A 25,016-nucleotide genomic window follows, 5' to 3' on the forward strand; every position below is an offset into this window, starting at 1 on the left:
CAGTCAAGTGGATGCAGCATATTGGAGGTGTTTGAAGTGGCCCCCCGTCTTGCTATGTAAAGCATGTTGAGTAGTGAGAGAAGTGCTATGTAAAAGGTAAAGAATCGTTATTAAAAATTAAGCTTTATGACTTTAGGAACAGTACACATTCAGGTTTTTTTGGGTTCTATGTATGACAGTGACTGGGGTCTGGTTAAGCATGTACGTCATTTAAAGTGAGGGACAATTAAATAAAATAATAAAAAGTAAAAACACAACCCTAGACAGAGTGAAACCCTGCAGCCACAAGGATGCTCTACAAATGAGTCTCGAAACATTGCAGTGCCATTATAAAAACTACAGGAAGAGATATACAGTATAATATATAATTAATGTTTAACATTAAGTGTGGAAAGGTCGCATAATACTGATCTCCGTAACAAGCCAGAATTAAAATTTAGACTTCAGTTCAGAAATTGGCCAGTAAAGGTGTTCACATTCTGCAAGAATATGGTGCCGACACCAACAGATATAAAACACAGCCCTACAAAGCCGTATTAGCATTTTAAACTTCTAGTCCAACGTTAATATCTATCCATTTTCTGAAACATTCAACTAAAGTCAGTTTTTGGGGTAGTCAAACCCTGCTCCATTGGCATCGGCTGCAAATTTGACATCTCAAAATGGAGCAACGTCAAACACATTGTGACAGTATTAATGATCAGTTAGAAATCATGGAAAAAGATTAGTTAATATATTTAACGACTGAAGCAAGTTTCATTAAAACAAGTTGTTGCAAAATTTTCATTACCAGATCGACATTTCCACCATACCAGTCAGTCACTACCGCCCACGGGCTTCATTACCACTAATGGATGAAACTTCAAAAGGAACCCTAAAGGATGACAATGACCGAGCTCGCTGAAGCAACACAAATGAACTTAACGGCACAACTGCTTGTCTTGCCTGGCTCACTGAAGATGACCCCCTGGGAGGATTCTCCCCATTAGTCTAGGAACGAGTTTTCAGTTAACAAGCATTCACATTTCTCTTTCTAAGAGCAGCTTATTAGTCTATAAATTCTTTTCTTCTAGCTTACCTGATATGCATGAATCATAGCAACCCTACTTTTGGAAGTGTGTAGGGCATTAAACACCTATACATTCATATATTTGTGTGTTGGGAGGAAAGACCATCTTTACCCCCCCCCCCCCCCTTACAAAATCTAAACATGAAAGCAACCAAAGCCAAAAATCTGAGCTGCTGTAGCGTCAACACCCACGTTAAAGGGGGGGAGAGCTCTTAAATTATCTTAGAAATAAAGGAGTAGCACGAAGCAGCAATACTGCCTTACAAGTCAGAATTCCGGCACAAAACCCACGGCATGCTCCCCCCATTCGAATGTCCAGTTTTCCACTTAAATCTAATACATGCATTCGGTAAACTGGCCCAGTGTGTCAGAGATCAAGTACCCGGCAACAGCCTTAATGCTGTCAAGACCGGCAACACCTGCCTGTGACACGGACTTGGAAAAGGAGGACGAGCAGATCGATAAAAGAAAAACCCCTTTAGCAACATGTAAAGAATGCATAGTTTTGAAAAAGTCGTATTTTCATCTAACCAAATATTGTAGTAATTGGCACAATCTGTAGTGTGAATAAAAACCAGAACAACTGAGATGCTAGTATTACTAAAGTGAGATTACCAGAAATAAAGCACTTTATTCCACCAAGAAAAGCAGACTGAAGCTAGACAGGTCAACAAGCACATTAACATTTATTATATTCAGACATTAAAATATTGAACACAAAACAAACATGCACACACATCTATACAATATATATACAAATACAATTAAAATGCTTATAAGGGTCCTCTTGTTCATTCATTCTTAACTCTGGGCTTACTATGTTGCATTGTACACTGGAGGTAACATACGGCGTGAATTTGCTTTCACCCACGAGTGCTCTTTGACTCCCTGAAGCGACAGTCTCATTGTAGGCTCATGGCGAAGGAGTTTAGAGATGAGGTCCTGTGCCCCAGGTGAGACAATGCTGGGAAATTTTAAATCAACCTGGAAGCAAAACAGGGCAACAATGATTTAATGCACCTTACAGGTTTTCCCCAAAGTAAAAGCACATTTGTGTTGGCATCCTATGCAAACAAAAAAACATACAAACACCAAAGCACGTAACTACTAGCACCTTAGCAGACATCAGCAATTGTACAGTACATGCTTTACAAACCAAAATCCCTTAAAAAAATTCCTACATCTTTACAAACATGTGATGTAAAATGGAGAAAAAGTAGATTTTTTTAAATGCTCTTCACTGTTAGAACAGACCATAATAGTGTTCATTTATCAGTGGTTCTCATCCATGGAAGTAATGACAAGTTAGGAGATAAGACATGACTATTGTGAGCAAGCAGAATAGAGAATCTTTCTTTAATTTCTGCTGACCTCTGACAACTTTTTTGTGAGAGCGCCTGGCTACACACCTTGAACTGCTACAATGATGGTTTTAAAGAATCACCCATCAAGGAATCCTGCTAATTGGTCCCCAGGGTTGATGCACCCACACAGATTTTGAAATTAAAAGCAGTGGTTACAAGGACATGTCCATACTGCTCTGCACATGCAAATAAAGCACGTAGTCGACATACCATATGAGGCTCTAAATGGGAATTCTAAAAAAACAAAAAATGAACAATTCCAAAACTAGAAACCGTAACTTGGAGAAAGATGAGCAGACGGGAACAAATAGAGACTTAACAAGGACATTCCTATTTGAAAATAGATTTTTTTTTTTTTAATCTTTAAGAGTTAATTTTAAGGTCTGCGTTACAAAGGATTTCTTTTTATTGTAATCATTCCATACAAATAGATCAATTTTTACAAAAAAATAGGATTGAAAACAAATCAAGCCCCACTCCTGAGACAGCATGGCCAACGGAATAAAACTGAATAGTAAAAAATAAAGAAATTGATGAGTTTAATAGGCAGATACAGATAAATGGAGAAGAAAAAGAAATAGGGAGAGAATCTGCTTCCTCCAAAGGATTTCTTGAAACTATAAGACTCATGCCTACTGGGTTATTGAATAAGGAAAAAATGAAATTATGTGTAAGAACAGGACAATGTTGGAGACTCACCGTGTTAAACATCGGTTACATGCACGTACTCTGAAAGCTGGACTGCAAATAGTTTGTCTCAATATTTGGCTAGCTAAACATGGTCTTCATTGGGTTAATCCAACAACAGTAAGCCTTCTCACCTTTGTGATTCTTTTGTAGGTCTCGGAGTAGGATGCAGTTTCAAAAGGCGGGTTCCCCACCAGAAACTCGTAGCATAGCACACCGATACACCACAGGTCCACCTTCTCGTTATGAGATTTTCCTTCAATCATCTCTGGAGGGAGATAATCCAACGTTCCACACATTGTGTTGCGCCTAAAACGTGAAGAAAGTGCCACAAACAATTTAATAATTGTTATCAATAGCTACATATGTTGTGGCATGATGTTTTAATGTTTGCCGACATTTACATGGGTACACTGAATTAGGATTTTGTGAGCATTTCATGAACACGATGTTGGGCCAAACAAGACAAAAAAAAATGCAAAAAATTGCTTATTTCAATTAATGTAATATGCTGGTAGAAACAGTTAAGATTGCTTACCTAGAAGTAATCTTTAGGTGTAGATATTGCATTGTCATCTGCATACCTGCTTTAAAGCTCACAGCAGGGGAGTTAAGTGCCTGCTGACTTTTGCAAATAATGCTAAACTAGACATACTTTTAGAAAACACCAACTTTGTGGGAGACATGTAAGCACTTGCATGAAATGTGAAAGAAAACAGACCACACACAACCATTACGGGGACTACCACTAAGTCCACACCATACAGTCAGCATTAACAAGGCACCGGTCCTTACAAATGGCTAGAAATTTTACAAAAGAATTTCAAAAAGTCATAGTGGGTTTTGGCAGCCCCTAAGAAAATCTACTTTGGAAAGATGCAGAAATATTCAAGTATGAATGAAAAAGAATTCTTGCTTTTAAAGAAAAGGAGGTACATGTAACTACAAAGGAGTAACTACAATCTGTTTCATTCATTTCTCCTATCAGATGTCTGATTTGGTCATCAATAGTGACAGCAGTTTAAAGATCTGTAAAGTCAAACAGTTTACCTGGAGTACATTTTATTACCCCTTAAAAGATACAAGTATCATAGTTAAGTAAATGAATGGTAAAATGAGTGCATGCTTATAGAATCCATAACTGTGTCTGACACCGACTATTCTAGCGTACACACTGAGAAAAAAAAAATGCAAACATTAAAATAGTTTAGTGCTGGGTATCTTGTACATTCATTTTGCTTTCACAGTAAGACTGTCAATGTTAAATTAATTCAGTGGCACAGTAACCCTTACAAATGTGTATTAAAAAAAAAAAGTGGAACTACTGTTATTTATTACACACTTGAAGGGTTAATTTGACACTGTGGATTTTGATGTGTGGCCTTCTACACATGCGGTAGCAAAAAAAATGCCTTCAGTACTCTCACTCAGATTCGTCTCCACGAGCACAAGTACATGCGACACGGGCTCATCCCATACTCTTGCTGCAAACAAGGAAAGCATCAAAGTTTTTTGTGAAACAGCTCTGTTCAAAAATTTTGGCACTTGCTGTTAAATAAGAAGTCTGTAGCCTAAATTTCCCAGGATGGGGAGAATTAAATACAGCAACATATACAATAAACGTATTGATTTACAATTGGATTTAAAGTTACTGATGAATATACAATTTGCACATATTAATGGGTATGTGTAATACCAACTTCCCTGTACTTTAGGGGAAATGTTTCCATTTCTCGTATATAGTGACAAATCTAAAGAGTATGCTCATGTAAAACAAGGTTCTACTATATTATCAGCTGAATAAACTGCAGAGTTTATGCCAAATAGGTTGTTAATTTGATTTTTGCATGTAATTGCAACAGTAAAATGTAATGAAATTAATAAGATAGCAACTAAGTTTGACTGTGTACTGCAGTAACTTGCAGAAATGTGCTCATTGCCAGCATTGTGAACCTCATAACAAGACAGACAACAGTTCTTTAAAGCTTTTTCCAAATGATCTTAATCCAGTACTGGGCTATGGGAACACCAGAGTATCTTTTCCAGGGGGTGGGGGGTGTAAAAAAAAAAAAAAACCACCCCCCCTAACACTGGAGAGGATGCCAGTCCATCAAGGGGCACACACACTCCAATGCCTAGTTAGACCAGGCCAAATTAGAATATCCATTCCACCTAACTTGCATTTTCTTGAGATTTAATTGACAAAGGAAATATTTAAGAGAAATCCAACATGGGGTTAATGTGCAAGCATGGGAACGTGCATCCATCTCTCGGAAGCCGTGCCAACACTCTACTACTGTGCCACACCAAGGAATGCTTTAAATTAGGGGAACAGCTCCTCAATGAAACAGGTAGGTCTGGCAGTGTAGCAGCCATGAAAGAAGTCAGGTGGACACAGTAGACTGGTAACCACATGCCATGTCTAAAACACTATAAGTAATGGAACTGCATTGAAAATTAATCTATAGAATCTTTTTTCTCACACTGTTTAACAGAGGTATGTGCCAATATAAGACAAACATCGTACTAGGCTTCACCATTTTCATTTTTATATAAAACCAAGCATGTTTACCTGAGAGATGGAGCATGAACAGACCAGCCAAAATCTGCAATTTTGAGCTCTCCTCTAAACCCTAAGAGCAGATTTTCTGGTTTGATATCTCGGTGAATCACTTTGTTGGCATGGCAGTACTGCAAAGCATCTGCCAGCTCCTCCATATACTACATACAAAACAAAAACACCAAGAGGAACATTAGTATGACCAAAAACAAAAAGTAGCTTCAAAAGGTTGATTAGCCTGCTGCTTACCGTCGCACTTCGCTGGTCATTAAAACGGCCACACCGTTGAAGTTCTTTGTAAAGCTCTCCACGCGGGGCATACTCAAGAATTAGAAAGACACGCTTCCTATCATGGAAGTAATTGTAGAGGCGTAGGATGTTTGGGTGCCTGTCAGGAGAATGAAACAGCACTTACTGTAGTTAAATAAAATCTTTGCAAAAATGTGCTCTGGGTATTCACCAAAAACATCCACATAAGTGATTTATCAAAACAATCTATAAAAAAACGCACAAATCTTGAATAAGTGCATATTATATAAAACAAACTCAGGAAAAGGTGTTGACAGTTTTTGAAAGTTTCTAACTGAAAGCAGTTTGAGTAAGTGATACTATAAAAGGTGGCACCAAGACAGAGTTAAAAATAAAATTTAATACTGGCACAATTTAGTGAAGAGGTTATAAAAGGGGGACAGGGAAGCGATGCTTTTCTGTATGAGCAAAATTTAAACACTGAAGCTGTGTTACGTTTTTAAATAAATTCTTTAACGCAATGGTTTACATCCGTATTTACACTTGAGCGTACATTTATAAACTAGCACTTAATGTGTAAATGACCTGTTCTTTGCACACAATCCCTTACCCCATTGAGAAATATTTTATACATATCAATTAAAGCCATGACAGTTTTTAAAATTCTAACCAAAAAAAAAAAAAAAAGTTTATTCATCCATCTCCTAAATGTTTGACATTAACTTGTATTCTAACACAAACTTTCATGGCAATTGTTAAAAATAAAGCACTGCCAGAAAATACAATTGTGAATGAAAGTTAAGATGTGACGAATGAAATGTTGTGTGCCGGTTTAGTTTCACTTCAGAGTCCGAGCACATTCCATTTTAGCTCATAAGAGATTGTCCAGAAAGGACTTCATATTTAACAATATTTTAGTAAAAATACATGTTTTTGGTTTGTTGTGAGCATAGAACTGGCTGAATTCACCTGAGGATTATGTAATGCGAGTTAAGTGAGATGTTGGTCACCATTGACTAAACTTTTATCAGAAACTTAATTTTAATTCTTCATAAAATCAATTACATTTTTATTGAACATCACTACAAAACTATATGTGGTGACAAATCCCAGTGGAGTATTTCTTTAAAAAGTGGGGTAAACTAAGCAGTGCTAAAGGAAAGGTGGTATACAAGGCGTTGTCATTTCAAATTGAGGATGCCTCCAGTTCCTACAGCACGGGTGTCCCACTCTGCTACTGGAGGGCTACAGATTTCATTTCTGCCACTTTCTTAATCAGTGACCAATTTCTGATGCCGATTACATTTGCCATAATTTTAACGGTCCTGCTATTCAAGACTGACTTTTTTCTTTATAAGCAGCCAAACGAGTTAAAAATGAGCCAACACACGACCAGCTATCCTGTGTCCATCATTTGAAAATAAAGGAGAGGGTCTCAGTAATATTGATCTGCTCAGGTTTTGGACAGGTCTGCTGTAGCAAAATGAGAGCATCAACAAGCCATGGACCTAAATAACAGGTTTAGGCTTCTAATTAAGAAACTAGTTAGAGGTTTAAAGGTCCAAGCTTAGTTTTTCATCAATTAGCTTGCTAACAAAAATAAGCAATTCAGAGGGCTGGGTTTAAAACAATGCAAGTAAAAGGGCAAAGTCAATTTGCAGCAGAAAATAGTCAGGAAGGAAGGAAGGAAAACCTGCAGAGATTGTTGCCCCCTAGGACTGGAGTTGGACACCATTGCTCTATAGTCATTTATCAAGTGAAATGAGTGGACGTTTCACATAATTGAAAAGACAAAGTCAAAACTGAGGGCCATACCATGGTAGAAAATGAGACCTCAGACTGAAGAAAGTCTTTTCTAAGAGGTCATAATTAAAAATACATACTTCTAATCTTAACTTTAATGAATAGTCAGGAGGCAAAATCCTACCGTTATCTACACTGTAATCTCATTTTTAATGTCATGAATATTTGTAAAACTATTACATACTGCATGTTGTGTTTGGAGTTTAGTATTGCCATGTGATAGATCCAGCATCCCGGGTGTGAATTTCATAACCAGTCTTGCAAATGTTTGTATATTCCCCTTGTGTTCTTCTCTCACCACCGAAGACTACATATTAGGTCAGCTACAGATTTTAAAATTTCCTACCCAGTGTGAAAGAGCACCAAGACAGGGACAGGCACTGGCCCGTCTGCGATTATAAATTGGATTAAACTGATTTAGTAGGGATACAAGTTAATGTAGACGGAAAGACAGACAGAAAGCACACAAAAAGTTACAAAGTACACTCCCTAGTCAAACCTACTCATACATTTCTAGTTTATCAGGTGTGTTCCTAAGCAACAGCTCAAGATGACATTTATCCTCCTCATTAGATTTTTTTCCTAAATAAAACCACAATTCTTTGTTGTTAATTGAACGCCTACAGAAAAAAAATGCAATTTTCTGGTATAAGAAGTCATTGTTAATTGCTGTGTGTTACTGAAGTTTTTTGTTTTAGAGAACTGAAAGAATAAAGAAAATGTAAATCTAACAGGATACTCTCTGACCCACTTAATCTAAATCAGAATTGCTTATGGGATGCAACTCATCCTGGCAGGATATAGACATAAGGTGGGATGCCAGTCCATCACAGGGCTCACTCGTGCACAAACCAAATCAATGCAGAGCCTATTTAGATACACCAAATAACAAAACACAGATTTTTGGGATACCAAGTACCCAGAGGTCACCTCATTGAAATGGAAGGGAGGTTGAGGGTGAATATGTAAAAATCCATAGAGATGGACACTAAACAGAAGATTCAAACCAAGGATGGGGGATTCACAAGTCATATGGGGGACACCAGAGGGGTTAGGATACTTACTAAACTGATAAAACTTGCATACAAAACTTCAAAAATTAAAAATTATATAATTTAAACTTTTGAAATACATGTCAGTAATCCAACCTTTGAATAAACAGACCTAATGTCCCAAACACAAATGCATTTAAAAAATATAGAAGCGACTTCTCTACATTAGCAAACAATCTGTTAACACAGAAATTTTTATATATTTCCAACTAATTTTGTTATGGTGCTTCAAGCATCGGTTTTCCTAGATTACATTTAGATTCATATTAACAGTATATGCAAGGAGAACAGTGTTGATGTGAAATTTTAAAAGGATCCCAGAAGGTTTAGCTGTGGCCATGTTGCATGTCATTATTTAAGGTAGTATTCCACAAGTACATTCAATTTAACGAAGCAAAGTGACAAATGCATTCAAATATACTGCTGTTTAAAGAAAAGAAAGAAACTGAAATGTAATTTAACTTGCATCTTACTAGGTGGACACTACCCACTTTCAACAGTGTTGTCAGGCAAGTTAAGCAAGTTTTTGAGGTGTATAAAACAAGATAATGCAAGAGGCCTCTTTAGAACATTTACAGTAAGTAACTCATTTCTCAAGTTAAAACAGACAGTAAAAGGCACAAAAACACCCACACACAACCCCACAAACCCCACTGACAATGATACAGGTGGCATATCTCTAAACTGAAATTCCTGGGACCAGAAGCATTTCAGAATATTTGCATATACAGAATGTGATTTTCTTGGGGACACATGAGTAAATAGGGAAATGCAGCTCGTATGTATAACAACTCATGTCACTCTCCATTATTATAATGCACCCTATTATGATAAATGTATTACACCATGAAAATGACTACTCTAGTGTGGTTGCCTTTAAAGTGTGCCAATGTTGCCAATTTCATTAAACAACTTAGGGATTTTTTTGGTCCATTTTTTACCAGCTTCCTGTTGTCATTTCTCAGGGAACTGGCCAAAGAGTTCAGGACTATCTCAGCCAAGCTTCACTCCATCAAATTTACTGAGCTAGAAGCCAGAAACTGTCAGATGAGGCGCCACATCCAGTTTTCATATGGCGTGGGTGTACATGCATAAAACATGTTTTCACCAACATAAAAAGGACATTTGCAGCAGCGTCCAGTATTCCTAACGTAATCAAAGCACTTCACTACACTCCTATTGTAATAAGGGCACCTTAGTGTGATTGAAGCTGCCTTTGTTAACAATAAGCAGTAATATTCCATTAACACACAGGTCCTTTGCGATATCAATGAGTTTTGAGGTGTGTTCACATAACCACATTTACAAGATGATTATGGTTTATAAAGATAAAATTGCATAGAAATGTGCACACGCATATTTTCACGCTCAAATCCAAGCAAAGTTTGTTAAACTAGACCCTGGTGTACAATTGTCCACTTGTGGTGTATTTTTTTTTTTAAACTGGGTGCACTTATGAAATGCTGTGCAGTCGTTATTGTTTCGCCCCCCGACACTACCAGGAGCATCTGTCTCACCTTGCATTTCTTAATAGGGTCCTAATGTCCTAGTTTCATGGCAATTCACAGGGGACAAAAATCACCCATCCCTCCCTGGCATCAGCGATTGTCCTAACTTAATGTGGCAACATAACCTGGTCCCCCTACCCCAAACTCGATCAATCATGAGCACCGCAAAGCTACAACAGTGCTTCAATTGCGAGCAGACCCCAACTCAGAATGAATTGGTTGGGATTCTCCATATGTTGTTCACCTTTGCCGATTTAATTAAATATTAATATACAATTACGGGCAACAGGTGGTGTGACTTCCAGATTAGGGATACTTGACCTGTAGCTCTAATTTTAAGTAATGACCTAACAAACATTTCTTATAACCAACACCCAAGACATTAAATTTGGAGCTAAAGGTGTCTCAAAAAGAGATGATAATAGAACATTATGGCCATTAACAGGAGACATTTACCGGAGATGTGACTGAATTTCAATCTCTCTGCGCAGCTGATGTTCGACTCCCTCCTTTTCAATCTGTGACTTGAAGAGCACCTTTAAAGCCACAATAAAACTGATTTCCTTGTCCCGGGCCAAATATACATTTCCAAATTTCCCTTTGCCCAATGGTCGGCCAATATCAAAATCATTAATGGTAAGCCTTGGCCTTTCAATCCTGGAATAAAGAAAAAAAAATTAAAATCTAGAACTGGAAAGGCAAAACTAAAACTCTCCTGAATGTTGTAAAAACATGAAAAAAAAATGTTTTACAAATTATTGTTGAGGTATTGTCTAGAAACTAGCTGAAATAGAGAAAAACATATAATTTTTTTTCTAAACAAAATCAAAATGCTGCCACATGTTAAAGAATATACTAGAAAAGTGTTTGTTAGAGCATGTGGTTGTGACATTAAATACATGGGCTCTTGTGCAAAAAGAAACACTGACCAGCAATTCAACATATGTCTGTTATAGGAGACAATTTTGACTTTCAAATACATATAATTTATAATTTGTCTTTCAATCATATTATTCATCTTAAATTAGATGGCCATAGTGTTTCAGGTTGACAGGTCTGACAAAAAAGCACTCAAAGAGACATCATTAAATTCTTGTTAGGTTTAGCAAACCCTAGGTTTCAACACACAGTTGCTCCAAAATTTGGTGGAAACAGTTTGGGGAAGGCCCTTTTCTGTTCCAGCATGACTGTGCCCCATTGCACAAAGCATGGTCCGTAAAGACATAGTAGGATGAGTTTAGTGTGGAAGAACTTACAGTAACTGAACTGCACAAAGCCCTGACCTCAACCCCATCAAACATCTTTGGGATGAAATGGAATGGAGATTGCGAGCCGGGCCTTCTCATCCAACAGTGCCTGAACTAATAAATGCTCTACAGAATGGGCACAAGTTCCCAAGGAAACACTCCAAAACTTGTGGAAAGCCTTCCAGGAAGAGTGGAAGCTGCTATACCTGCAAAGGGAGGACCAAATGCTTAATAAAGTCTATGTATTTGAATGCAATTTCATTAAAGCCCCTGTTGGTGTAATGGTCAGGCTTCCCAATACTTTTGACCACACACCCACAAAAAAAAAAGAAAAACAAGGGGAGGACTGGAAGGTTAGGAAACCTCAGAGTTACAAGCTGACTCATTGGAGAGGACTGAGCAAGTAAAGATAATTTACTGGTTCAAGTGTGTTACTACTATGGGTGAAATTCCAAATTTTACCAAAAGCAAGTCATTCTGACTGTAGTCCAATTATATTTCCTCAAATATGTCATACAAGCACATTGTTAAATTTAAAGAAAACCAAAAGGACAAAAGCAGCATGCACAGTAAATATTTAAAACTATGGTGGGTTTATCCATTTAGAGGTCTCACCTGTTTGACATAGAGCTACTGATGACACCTACAAAAGAAACATACAAATTTTATGGGCACAGAAATATCCAAGAATTCTAATTTTGAATTAAGCAGTAGCTGGAGGTTCAGTGAATACATTTCAAACATGAAATAGAAAGTTATTAAGTCTGCCCTATACAAGACATAGCAAGCTACAAAATAACAAATCACATCTATGATAACTTACCAGTCCTAACTAACATGCAAAGTGGCCCATTTACCACAAATACCTACAACCTATTAAAACAACAAGGAAGTAACACACAATACTTCTCACTTGCGGTCATCTCATAGTTAGATTACATCAAAGTTTTAAGTGGTGCTGTGAAACAGAAAGCAAATCATTCCAAAATGTGGGGAGTTTCTTTTTTTAGGCAACAATGTTATTACTAAACAGTGATGTCTGCATACCAAGGGTTATTTCCAGCTAAGCCATACACAAAGTTTGCCAGCATGTGAACTCCTTACATAGCTCATGATACATCCAGAAGCATGGATTAGCCTTCAAAAAATATTCGCTTGAAGCTATAAGTTCCATTGGTCTGGATATCAGTGTCGCCTTGAACAGCTCGCTATCCCTATTTCAGCATACAATTTTGGAAGTGGAGGGAGAATGCTGTGCGTTATATGCTCAGTAAGTATAAACCTTTAAGAATCTCACATACAAGTAAGTTGCTTATTATAAATTTTCTTAAGATATGTTGAAAGATCTGTAGTATGCATTATATAGGTTTGTATTTGCATGCCTTGGTAAGCATAATTCTGCTGTAATACCTGGGAAAGCAACTAAAACTAATTCATACTGTATACTAGTTTTTGACAGAAGCTATTCATCTGATTATCAGAGTAATAAGACTTGAGCTTACATCCAATGTTTTCTAAGACCACCATTCAGTATTTCATCATACTTCTACAACATCGCTCAAACATACGCTACATAGCCAAGTCTGTGTTCACCTGGCCATCACACTTCTATGAGCTTGTTGGACATCCAATTCGGAAAATCGAGTTGCCTCCACCCCCACTTTGCTGCCTCTGCTCTTCTGGGAAAGCTTTCCACAAAATGCACCAATTGTGCCCATTTGACCAAAAAGCAGTTGCGAGGTTGGGTACAGATATTGGACAAGGAGACCTGGTTTGCAATTAGCATTCCATTTTATCCCAAAGGTGTTCAGTAGGTTTGAGATCAGGGCTCTGTGAAGGGCACTCAAGTTCCTCCACACAAAACTTGTCAACACCATATCTTTATGCATCTGACTTTGCACACAGGGGCAGTCAAGCTGATGCAGAAAAGGGTCTTCCTCAAAAACTGTTGCCACAAACATGAATTTGTATGTTGTAGCATTAACAGTACCAATCAATGGAACCAAGCAGCCTACCCCAAATTTTGGGGGTTTTCGGGGGTAAGGGAAAAAAAGCCCCAGGCTATTCTATATCCTCCGCTAAACTTTACAGTAGGCATTATGCAGTCCAGAAGGTAGCGTTCTACAGGCATTCGCCAAACCCAGATTTGTCCATCAGACTACAACAGTGAAAACGTGTTTTCTGGAGTGATGAATCATGCTTCATTACCTGGCAGAATCCAGTGGCTTGGCATTACACAGTGATCTTGGATTTGAGTGGAGCTGCGCTACTTGGGCATGAAAACCTGTTTGCTGAAGCTCTCGACAAAATTCTTGTGCTGATGTTGCTTCCACAGGTAGTGTCAAAGTCTTTTGTAAGTGATGCAATTGTTGATAGTCTATTTTTATGCACTAAGCATGCAATTCAGTATGTGGCCCAGCTGTGTAAGTCTATGTGGTGTACTGTTTTGATGATGATTTGAAAAGAACATTCAAGTAAGGTATTAAAATAACACAGATTTATGAATATTTCAATCTTTTCCAGTCAAAGTGAAAAGAATTCTTTACCATATACAAGGGGTCCTCAGGTTACAACGTCTCGACATACGACGTTTCGAGTTTACAACTCTCACTCCCATAAAAAATTTTAAAAATTCAGACGCGAGAAGGAATAAAAAGGATTTTTTTTTTTTTTACACTAATTTCTGTTACTACAGTACAGTATAATTTATGTCCTTTTCCTGTGGCTTAGTTGTGTTTTTATGTTCTAGAACAGGGGTGGGCAAAGTCATTCCTGGAGGGCCGCAGTGGCTGCAGGTTTTTGTTCCAACCCAATTGCTTAATAAGAAGCACTTATTGCTCTAGAAACACTTCTGCTTCATTTTAGTTGTCTCCCTCGTTAAGATTTTGAACCCTTATTGCTTATTTAAGTCTTAAACAGCTGCATTCTCGGTTTTTAATTGCTCCTAATTAGCAATAAGATGCAACTGACAAAAGAAACCAGCAGTTATCCATTTTGCTTGTTACCCTTTACACCTGTGTGTATTTATCGTGCACTATTCGGTTTAATTAAATACTTGGAAGGAAAGAGAAGTGATGGATTGAGAATTACCCGTCCGTTTTACACTTCAAAGTATTTGGATGATATCCTTAGAATGGAAAAAAATCTAAGATATGAGAATGACTTGACATAGAGTTAAAGCACTAACAAGCCATGAAATGTAATTATTGGCAAGGATTGTTTTCTAATTAAGCCACTGTGTTGGAACAAAAACCCGCGGCCACTGCGGTCCTCCAGGAATGACTTTGCCCACCCCGTTCTAGATTATGATTTTGCAAATGTGTTAGGATAGGTAAGTGACTTAGGCTATGGTGTGTTTCGACTTGCACCAAAATTTGGGTTACATCACTGTTGTAGAAACGGAACTGTGTCGTAACCCGAGGACCCCCTGTAGTCATGAAATATTCAATGTTTTATGGTTTTAAGTGGTAAAATTCCAGGTTTTTCACACAGACTTGTGTACAAGGATCTCTTAATCTATTTAGAATACACTGTACAAAAAAGTGCCAATATGGATTATTTATATAATAGTATGAAATATAAACTTCACAACTGATTCTAAATCTTCTGATTTGCCCCTGCATAGAAAAAGAGTGAACAAATGAAACATAAAAATTTACCAGTCTATTTTCTAGAATAAACTTACACAACCTCCCACATGACCCGTTTCTCGTTTTGTTGAGCAATGTGAAGAGTTTACATTATGTGATAGTAATATTTATGAGGAATTTGACAATTAAATCCTTTTAAATTATTGATGACAATCTCACTAAAGTTTCTAAGCTCTTGTGGACCGATTGTCACTACTGGGCCTTTATGTATCAGTAGCTGAGACTACAGCCAAAACAGAACAATCTCTAAAAAGGCAGTTTTCTTCAATTATTATATCATACGAGGGGTGCGTTATACTTTTATATTAATATTTTACTATATTAGAAGCAACATCTGACAATAGTTTTATAATTCTACTTACAAGATTCAGAAAGCGTTCTCCCACTGTTTCCAGAAGGTGGATTTCTCATGAGCCGCTGTGGTCCATTGACTGAATAAGGGGCTACAAACTAGGAAAATGAAATGAAGAAATAAATAAATAAATAAATCACTCAAATTGCATATAGTTGCAAAACAGTGAACTTGAAGTTGTATAAAGGTTTACTCATCAGTTTCCAATAAAGCTTACACTCTTAACACCTGGGCAGTGACACTTTAAAATTTGACTAGTGTTTCTGTAATCACAACCAATATGATACTGAAGCCCCGGCATTTTTCCTTTGTATCAAATTTAGCAATATTTATCATCACTGGGCAATTCCACATCCGGACCTGTATTAATGAACTTTGACTAGAACACTTGGAATTTGGTGATTTTTTTCAACATGCTTTGTGATTCTTTTGTTTTTAAATTATATTACTGTTGAGAACATCTGAAATACTGTATGATCACAGATTTCAAGTAAATGGGGTAATGCATTCTGAATCAATGAAAGGCTGTTTGGTAGCATGGCAGGTGATTTAAAACAAAATGGCAATCTAATTTTGATGTATGCATGAATCAATATTTCAATTGAAGCATAAAATGAGAAATATAATCAAGAAATGTTCCAAAGATAAGAAACCCAAAGTAAAGAACTAGCATTAGATTTAAAGGAAAGACAACACCTACAGTAACTGTTAGCCTGGGTACAAAGTATCAGTACAGATACTTCCAAACTACTAGAGTGAATTTCTAGTCTATAAGGAGAATTTTAGATTTTTCACTGTTGAGTTTAAGAAGGTGGCATGTCATCGAAGTTTTAAGATCATACAGACAACAACTTAGGGAGGGAGTGCTTCAGAAGGTTTAGTAAAGATGTAACAGTATAGTGGAGTATCATCTGCAACACAAAAGCTGACTTCATAGCGATGCACAACCGACTACAGAGAAAGAAGACACAATGAAACATAAAGGACAGAATACTAACCCCTGTGGAACACCATGAGTAATAAAGGAGGAATGTGCCATGTAATTTTTAAAATAAACTGGAAACAAATATGCAAGGTCTGTAATTCCTAAAGACTGTCTAGTAGGAAAATGTGATAAATCAGAATTTAGATCGAGAATAAGAATGGCACCATCAGCAGCATAATAAAGCAATTTTTTATTTTCACAGGTGCTGTTTCTGTACTATGTTTAGCATGGAATCCCAACTGAAACTGTTCAAAAAGATGAACAGGACATCACTGTGCAACACACTCTTAAATTTTACCTACAAAAGGAAGATTGGAAATTTGAAACTGAGAATACTGGTTACAGAAAATAATAATACATTACATTTATATAACAATAAAAATTGAAGGAAGGTAGGTATGCTTTGCAGAAGTTAGTAGAAATTGGATCTAGTGAACAAGTTGATGAATTTGGTTTACTATTCATCTCAGCAACTAGCCTGTCTATAAGTTAAGTTTGTAATCAAACCTGTGGATAAACAGCAATCCTGCCACCTTGCACAGAATTGTGGGGTTCAGAAATGTAAGTAAATCCCAGAGGAATCACCAGGGGCCTCATGTATAAACGGTGTGTACATACAAAAAAGTTGCGTAAGCCTGTTTCCACACTCAAATCGCAAAATATAAAACAAACCTGGCATAAAAAAACCATGCACATTTTCACGGTAGCTTCAACCCTGGCGTACACAAGTTCTCCACTCGGTTTTGCAAACTGGCGGCACCCAGCGTCAAAGCAGTGTTACTATTCCCAGGTGGTTTCCCTTTCTTTTTTACATCCACAACGCCGGCTTTATCAAATACACTGAAATTAACCGCATATTGTTCATTAGTTTAAGGCATCCGATTGTAATTAACCTGTAATAATATAATGGTCCACAGAATGGCCAAACTATTCCAAATACCATAACTGCTTTAGCGTTGTCATTCTCACTGCACCTTCTTTCAGCTGCTCCCATTAGGGGTTGTCACAGCAGATCATCTTTTCCATATTACTCTCACTGCACAACTTGGAACAGCTGATTGGAAAGTGAATTACCGGTATACAGCATCAAGCACACGCTGCCTCAGCCATTCGCTATTTGAACTGCTCTCATCTGACAAACGCTTCAGATCCTTTCCTGTACAGACCTCGCAGTTCAGAAAAAGTTTCATCCCAAGAACTATAAAACGCACTCAATCAGTCCATCAAGTGCTCCTTGTAGAACTGTTTGTACTTACAAGTACAATTACCTCACTGTAAACTTGCGAGTTATATTGCACAACCTGTGCCACTTTATAAAGTGCGTATTTACATATGACGATATCATTTTTAAGGTGAAATGCAGCAAAATATGTTTATTATATTATACTGATAAAATGTTAATGTCATTTAAATAATCTATATTGTTAATAATTAAACATGCAAGGATACAGTGGCGTAGCGCTAGCTAGTTCAGGGATTGTTCCTGCCTCTCGCTGTATTCTTGCTGGGGCTGGCGCGACACTGGATGGATAGATGGATGGAATAATTAAACATGTACTACGAAGATATTTCAATATTCCTTAAAAGTTTTGAAAAATCGGCATTCTAAGCTTACAGATGGCTTAACGTCTATTACAGAGCTGATTGTGTGGCGATTGGGTATTTGGAGAAAGAAAAGGAAGGACAGGAATTGGGGGTTAGTACATTTGAAAGAGACAGTACTGCTGCAATAAATTATTTCATGAAGGTTGTGCACGGTGCAGCAAGCATCTTGCAGGGGGGCAGGAACAATCTCTGCCGGCTTGTCACTATCACTGTGCCACCGTGTTCCCACGTTTAATAACATGCTTTAATTCCTATCATCATGAAAATGATAAAGTATAAATCTCAGTATTTTAATTACTCAGAGGGTTGTAATATTACAAATGTAATGGATTCTGTGTCCTGTCGGAGGAAGAGAAAGCCCGTTTAAGAAGCACATAGTGATTCTCACACAGAGCACATAGAACATAAACAAAACAAAGCATTTAACGTGCTACTTTAGTTATGATGGTATTTGAGAAACTAGTAAATTAAAACGATTTTAAGATGAAGTTTATGATGTTCTACTTTAATGACAAAATAAACTATGTGATTAAAGTGGAAATTTCAAGATTAAAGTTGGCATTTCGAGCTTTTTTTCTCTCACTGTGTCCCTATTTTTTTCTTTTCTCTGTACCCTAATAAGCTTTCATACGACACTCCGACAGTGGGCTACGACTCGCCTTTTCAAGGTGACTTTGATATCTGACCGCTTTTTTTATTTCGGGCACTGTGCGACTTTGTGAACTTGAGCGTTCAAGTTTCTCTGACACTTTATGTCACTCGATCAACTTCCTTTTGTTGATTACAGTATATCACTGTGTAAACCAAAATAGTAGGTTTATCCTTGCCTCCACTTGGTATTCGCTGAAATTCTTCTATTCCCCATCTCCCCGTGCTTTTGCCATTGTCTTTTCATAGAAGGCTGAGCTTAATGGCTATTTATATTGATTTGCATATTCAAAGAGGTGTAATTCTGGGAGGAGTTGGGGTGGGACAGCAGGTGCGACACGTGCGTTACTTTTCACGCTGACTGGGATTTATGTAGCGGAAGAACGTGGAAGTTGGCGTTTGCACAGATTTATGCATCTGGATTTTTTTGTGCGTAGGAACATTTCCGCTTTTGTCTGTACGCCATGTTATAGTGTGAATTTTATGCATGGTGTTACACATGAAGCCCCAGGTGAAAATAACCATATTATATAAGTGCACTGAATTAAAAGGGCTCCAAAAATTGAAGTATGCATGGCAGACCAGTCAAGCCAAGTGCTTCTTGCCAATGCTATTTTGCATGCCCATCCAACATTACAGACTTAACTGCAGTTCCACACTGGTCCATTACTATTCAGGTTCTGCTCACTCAACTTATTTTGAGAAAATAACACTGTGGTCTCTCTCAAACATGCTGCCAATGGCTTAAAGCTTTACAACCTACTGCGACATAAAAAGAAAGAAAAAAGAGGAAGATGGCATAGTGACACTCGGACCATGTTTTTCCATGACGACAGGCTGCTCTGCAAAAACAACAGTTTCACATTAACAGCTACCCAACATATCTCCACTATGCAGTGTACCTTCAGGGAATGAACAGTAGATTTATTTAAAGTTTCGGCAGCACAATTGCACAGAGTTAATACAGTTCACCCAAGAGCTTCAGAGTCCCAAGTTCAGTTTCTGACTTGGTGACTGCCTGTGTGGAGTTTGTGTATACTCCAAGTACAGCACTCTTCTCTCCCAAGTCCCCAAACATCCCTAAGATACACCAGTTAGGCCGATTGGTGATTCTACATAAAACCAGTTTGACTGAACCTGTGGGGACACACTGCAATGAACTGCCACCCTTGTCCAGACTTGGATTCCACCTTGTAACCGTTGCTGTTGGGTGAACCACCCCCTGTCTTTCGTTTCTACATTCAAAATAGTCATCTTGACTTCTAAATCAGATTCACCTAGTTTACCATAAAGGAGCATAGCAGGTTACATTATAAAAACTGTTCTAGTCATAAGGCTCTCAGACAAAAGTTATATAATTTGCTTAGAGTTAATAAATAAATCAAACTCACCCACTTTCACTTTGGGAAATCTTTAAGGAAAACAAGTCTAGTAGATGACACTGTATATTGAAGTCATTTAAAATATCGAAATTGCATTAAGTGCACAGCCTAATTTCTTACAACATATTTTACATATGTTGTAATTTAGAAAATGACAAAATACCAAGATAGGATTTGAAATTGGAATGTACACATCAATCAATCATACTCCAGCTAAATAAATGGTAAGTATAAATGAAAATATTACCAGAGGTTTAAATGTCATGGTCTGCTATAAAAAGCACTAAGTCTATATTAGGCTAATTTGTGTGTTTCACACACACACACACACACACAAACTATCGGTGCTCCCCCTGCAGCCGTGTATCAAAAATTAATGTAGTTATGTGTACCATTTGACAGGCCGCTGTCTGGCGTCCTGCTGCAGGACTGGCTTTATGAGTATCAATTCCTGACGACACTGAACTGGATCAGAGGGTTAGATAATTGATGGATGTCCATGTAAAACAGGTTGGTATTTAATATCACACAAAGTAAATAAAATAAGTTCAGTACTATAGTAAGGAGTAAGCTGATGTCACATCGCAACTTGTAATTGGAGAGGATGTCAAATTTGAAATTGCCCGAGCATGTCATATCACACAATCCAGCATGGTATGTCTAGTTAGACAACTCCATAACAGCTTTCCAGCACAGTTTCACAATTTCAAAGAATCACGCCTGACAGAGTTGGTGCCTCTACGAAGACCTTACAACTACAGGGAGTTTAGCTGCAATCGCTGCCCTGAACTCATCCAAAAACTGTTGTGTGTATTACAGTCCATAACATCAGATACGCAAGCCTCTCTTCTCTTGGTCAGGTCCAAACACCCATATCCCTTGCTCCTTGTAGATGCATTTAAAGTATTGTACTTCCAGGTGAGACCTCATTGCTTGTTAGCTCTCTCATACACACAAACCTGCTGCTACAACTTAAAGCAAAATCAGCAGCTCTTCAGTAATCGTGCAGAGACAAACTACACAGGGAAACAGGGCTGGTGGTAAGTGAAAAAAAGGATAGCTGCCCTGCACAGGTAAAAGAGACAGGATGGCAAATGGCATAGAAAATTAAATGTGAGGCAGTCAAAGAAGAAGACTGTACCCAAGGAGGCCACTTGCTATCCACAGTACTCCCTAATCTGTCAGCTTCTTCTTACTACTCACAATGAAGCACAAGGTAATATACAGTACAAGATCAAGCCAAGACTTTTTGGATTTTCAATGGAAAGCTTCTCCCTTAACACCATTCAAACATTTTATAAGCTCACAGTTTAGCTCATTCAGAAGCTAAATTAGAATGCAGAAAACAACAAGGGTGTATGGCAGGACTGCAGAGAATAGACATTTATTCCCAACATCAGCTAATCAAACATCCTGGGGGAACCAGACCTGGATGGGACCCTCAGGCACACTCACAAGTTCAGAATGAACCAAACTACCAAGCAGATATACAGTAGTCAGAACACGTTCACTCCATAAAGGCAGCAAATCAGGGAAGATTCAAAGTGCTGACTCTCAGTGAAGTTACTCACTGTGCCGTAGACAGAAGTCAATACACTGAAGAAAGCAATAACTTGACACACAGGAGAGCAAATCTAACTATTAAAATACCAGATATAAAGTACTGCAGACCTCTAGGACATATTCACGTATCAGAATTTAAAAAAAAAAAACATCTAAACTAATACTATAAAAGCTGCCACATTAACTGTATTAAATACTTTTGTTGAACAGCCGAAACATGCACAAGCCTGGTTTACTAATAAAAAGCAAAACACCGCAAGATTAAAAATAATTGGAAGCACTTTACCTTTTGTGCGGAGCCGCCGGAGATGGACGGATCAACGTTTTCTTTAGAATACATCTCTGGAACTAAAGTTACAAACCGAGTTAAAAACAGCCGCGTACAAACAACTTATAAAACTTCATCACAGATTTAAGTTATATTACTAGTTTTATACCGAAAATATAATCAAATCACACAAATTCCTCCTTGAAATAAAAAAAAGTTACATCAAAAGGAAGGGAAGTTTAAAACCAAAAGCTTTTTCGCGGCCTGGCTTTCACAATGCTGCAATAACATTTGGGGGAATTTAGAACATGTTAAAAAAACAAGTGCAGTTAATATATTTTAAAGAGAGATGCGAGTAAATATACTGGTGTGAATATAACGGGCATTTTGTTAACCTTTCCTTAAAAGAATCGCAAATAACTTTATTTTCATTAAAGATGAAAATATTGCACGTCACCTTCCGTTTTAAGATTAGCAATTTCATCTCGCTTGCAATGAGAAAGGCAGACGTCCGCTAACTTTTATTTTTCCAAGCAATTTAAGACAGAATTTATCCCAAATTTCACTGAATTTATTGACAGCGCCGCAGTCGACATGGCTTAAAAAAATCTACAGTATCTGCATATTTACCCTATCGTAGAAGCGATGGAATAAAACAATGAACGTTACCTAGAAATACATGTGTAATACGCATATTCAAACAGGCTTACCTGGAAAATAAAAAAAGATAAGACCAGATCACACTCCACTAAGAAAAAAAATTAAAGAGCCTACTGCTTGAGAAGCTACGTCCAATGCCTCACTGCAGTACAACTTCAAATAACGTATAAAGATTCAAAAATATTAGACGAAGCAATTCATTGGCTGAGCTCGACAAAGTTCATTGGCTGCACGAGACGTACACTACGGTTTGCTAAAGAAAATGTCAATCATTTGAGCGCCACCAAAGAGTCATAAGAATGCAACGATGGCCCGCCCATTTACGGGAGCGACCTGAAAGTGAGACTAGCATTTCATTGCAACAATATTTTACATGCCTGGCTTGAGTGGTATCCTCCTTGGTTTCATCTCAGTTGAGGAGTTACTTATAAAACGAACCTACTATTTTCAAAACCGTATAAGCGCCTATCGGGTGATATTAGGAGCTATGAATACGTGCAAACCCCAGGCATGGGATTCATGAAAGAATAACTGTTCAGTTATATTTTCGTAAGCACCAGCGCCTCAAAATACTAGGGTTCCGTGCTATCCAAGAAACAACTCGGATCTTATGACACCCATCTTCACAATCAAACTTTGAAACATGCCTACCAAAGACACAGAAAAGCTTTATAAAATAAACACAATTCAAACAGCGGCTAAATGAAGCACTTTACAAAATAATGTAATATAGTACTGTATAGAGATGTTTTGAAGTAAAAATTAATATCACAGATAACTATGATTTGTACAGCGTCTTCTATTCCCTATTTACATTCATTTTTTACGTTTCAGCGCTAGCAGGTTGAGTGATTGTCGGAGGATGGAGAAGGAAGGCTGCCCATAATCCTCTATCCCACATATAAGACTAGACTACAAATTGCACAAGTTAACTACACAGTTGAATCAATCAGAGTTGTAGGACCTGCTGAATGAGTAGCTGCAAGTGCAGAGTGAACTCGTTATGCTATCAGGTTTCCCAGTTTGATCTGAAAACAGACAGTGACAGAGCCTTACAGATATGACAGGGATCTGTTTATCCACGTCAGATCAAGAGGAGCGGGTGTCTATCATGGTAGCAAGGTCCAGAATGGAATACCAAGAACAACATTAATTTATGTAGCACATTTTCATTCATGTAAATAACTCAAAGTCCTTTACAATAAAAGTGGCTGAACAGAGTTACACAAAGAAAGTTTAAAACTAAAGAAGTTATTTATAACAGTAGAGAACCAAAGTGTCCAGCATAATAATTAATTTTATGGTGAGACAGCCAGAAAGGACAAGAATATAAGAACTCCAGGTGGCAAGATGTTGGAGGAAATACACACGTGCGGGTTCCAAGGCCAAAAGACCACCTTGCTGCCCTGGGCATTCTACAGTTAACAGGATACATTTGTGGAGCTCGCTTCTTCTTTCCAGCATTGCAGGAGGCTGCAGCATACTGTAAATGCCACATGGATTCCTTACCCGGATGGGAGGCTCCAAGCAGGCAGATGGGCTTCCTGACCAGGAGAGAGGAAGGAGCCAGACCTAGAAGAGATGACCTGAGTGGATGGATGGATAGCCCACCGGAAAATGTCTCTGGGGACTCTTTATTCCCCCAGGATGCCCAGTACAGAACCAGTAGGGCATGCTGGGAAGTGTAGTTCGGCAACACAGCCCTGCTGGGGTCTGTAGGTGCTGCAAGGGGGTGCTTCAGGGAGAGGCGCACCCTAATAAGTGGGACTTCTGTATGACCCAGAAGTACTTTCATTGGGCAGTAGCCCTGGCACCAAGAAGTACTCCTAGTCCTTAATAAAAGGGACTGCACTCCCTTACCTGGGGGAGTCGAAGCTGGGAGGACGTGGAGCAACAATCGATCAGAGGAGGGCAGTGCGGTGGTGAGAAGAGAGTATTGTGGAAGGATACAGAGAGAAAACCTGTGTTTGTGCTTGTGCTACTTTTCGAAGTATTTTGTAATACACCTTCCATTATTTGAACCCAGGACTGTGCTGATGTGTTCATGTTGGGGTTTGGGGCTTGCTGATGGCCTGGTTCCATTACAATATTTAGGCCAAGGGTTTAGTGGCATATAGCAGCACCACCGAGTACTGGAAGAAAAAGAAAATACACAAAAGTCATGATTGGTGACCTGCCTATAAAAGAGCAAATAGAATTACATTTAATGAAAAGAAACAGTTTGTCACAGTCCAAAGACATGCAGGTTAGGTGCATTGGTGATCCTAAATTGTCCCTAGTGTGTGCTTGATGTGTGTGTGTGTGCCCTGCAATGGGCTGGTGCCCTGCCTGGGGTTTGTTTCCTGCCTTGCACCCTGTGTTGGC

At 38.1% G+C, this 25,016-nt stretch overlaps 1 protein-coding gene across 3 annotated transcripts; it reads right to left on the reverse strand.

Annotated features, from left to right (window-relative positions):
- Positions 1 to 1,736: 1,736 nt before the first annotated feature.
- On the reverse strand, positions 1,737 to 24,068 carry aurkb (aurora kinase B). 3 transcript variants are annotated; one of them, XM_051925126.1, is made up of 9 exons: positions 23,709 to 24,068; positions 22,011 to 22,066; positions 15,552 to 15,639; positions 12,155 to 12,182; positions 10,749 to 10,949; positions 5,930 to 6,068; positions 5,693 to 5,841; positions 3,255 to 3,429; positions 1,737 to 2,053 (listed from the first exon to the last, which is right to left on the reverse strand). In XM_051925126.1, the coding sequence occupies exons 2-9, from the start codon at positions 22,062 to 22,064 to the stop codon at positions 1,886 to 1,888; spliced, it is 1,002 nt and encodes a 333-aa protein (XP_051781086.1). In that variant the 5' UTR covers positions 22,065 to 22,066; positions 23,709 to 24,068; the 3' UTR covers positions 1,737 to 1,885. The 3 variants fall into 3 exon arrangements, with proteins under 3 accessions (XP_051781086.1, XP_028654089.1, XP_028654091.1); XM_028798256.2 differs by lacking the exon at positions 23,709 to 24,068 and adding an exon at positions 22,703 to 22,796 and having other exon boundaries at positions 22,011 to 22,072; XM_028798258.2 differs by lacking the exon at positions 23,709 to 24,068 and adding an exon at positions 22,450 to 22,534.
- Between the last annotated feature and the right edge of the window lie 948 nt (positions 24,069 to 25,016).

Source organism: Erpetoichthys calabaricus, chromosome 3 (assembly GCF_900747795.2).
Source record: "Erpetoichthys calabaricus chromosome 3, fErpCal1.3, whole genome shotgun sequence".
NCBI lineage: Eukaryota > Metazoa > Chordata > Cladistia > Polypteriformes > Polypteridae > Erpetoichthys > Erpetoichthys calabaricus.

Coding starts and splice junctions, on each gene's coding strand:
- aurkb (XM_051925126.1), bottom strand. CDS start 22,064: ATGTATTCTAAAGAAAACGTTGATCCGTCCATCTCCGGCGGCTCCGCA. Junction 12,183..15,551: donor GAGAACGCTTTCTGAATCTT/GTAAGTAGAATT, acceptor TTTCTTTTGTAG/GTGTCATCAGTAGCTCTATG. Junction 2,054..3,254: donor CCTACAAAAGAATCACAAAG/GTGAGAAGGCTT, acceptor TTTTGCTTCCAG/GTTGATTTAAAATTTCCCAG.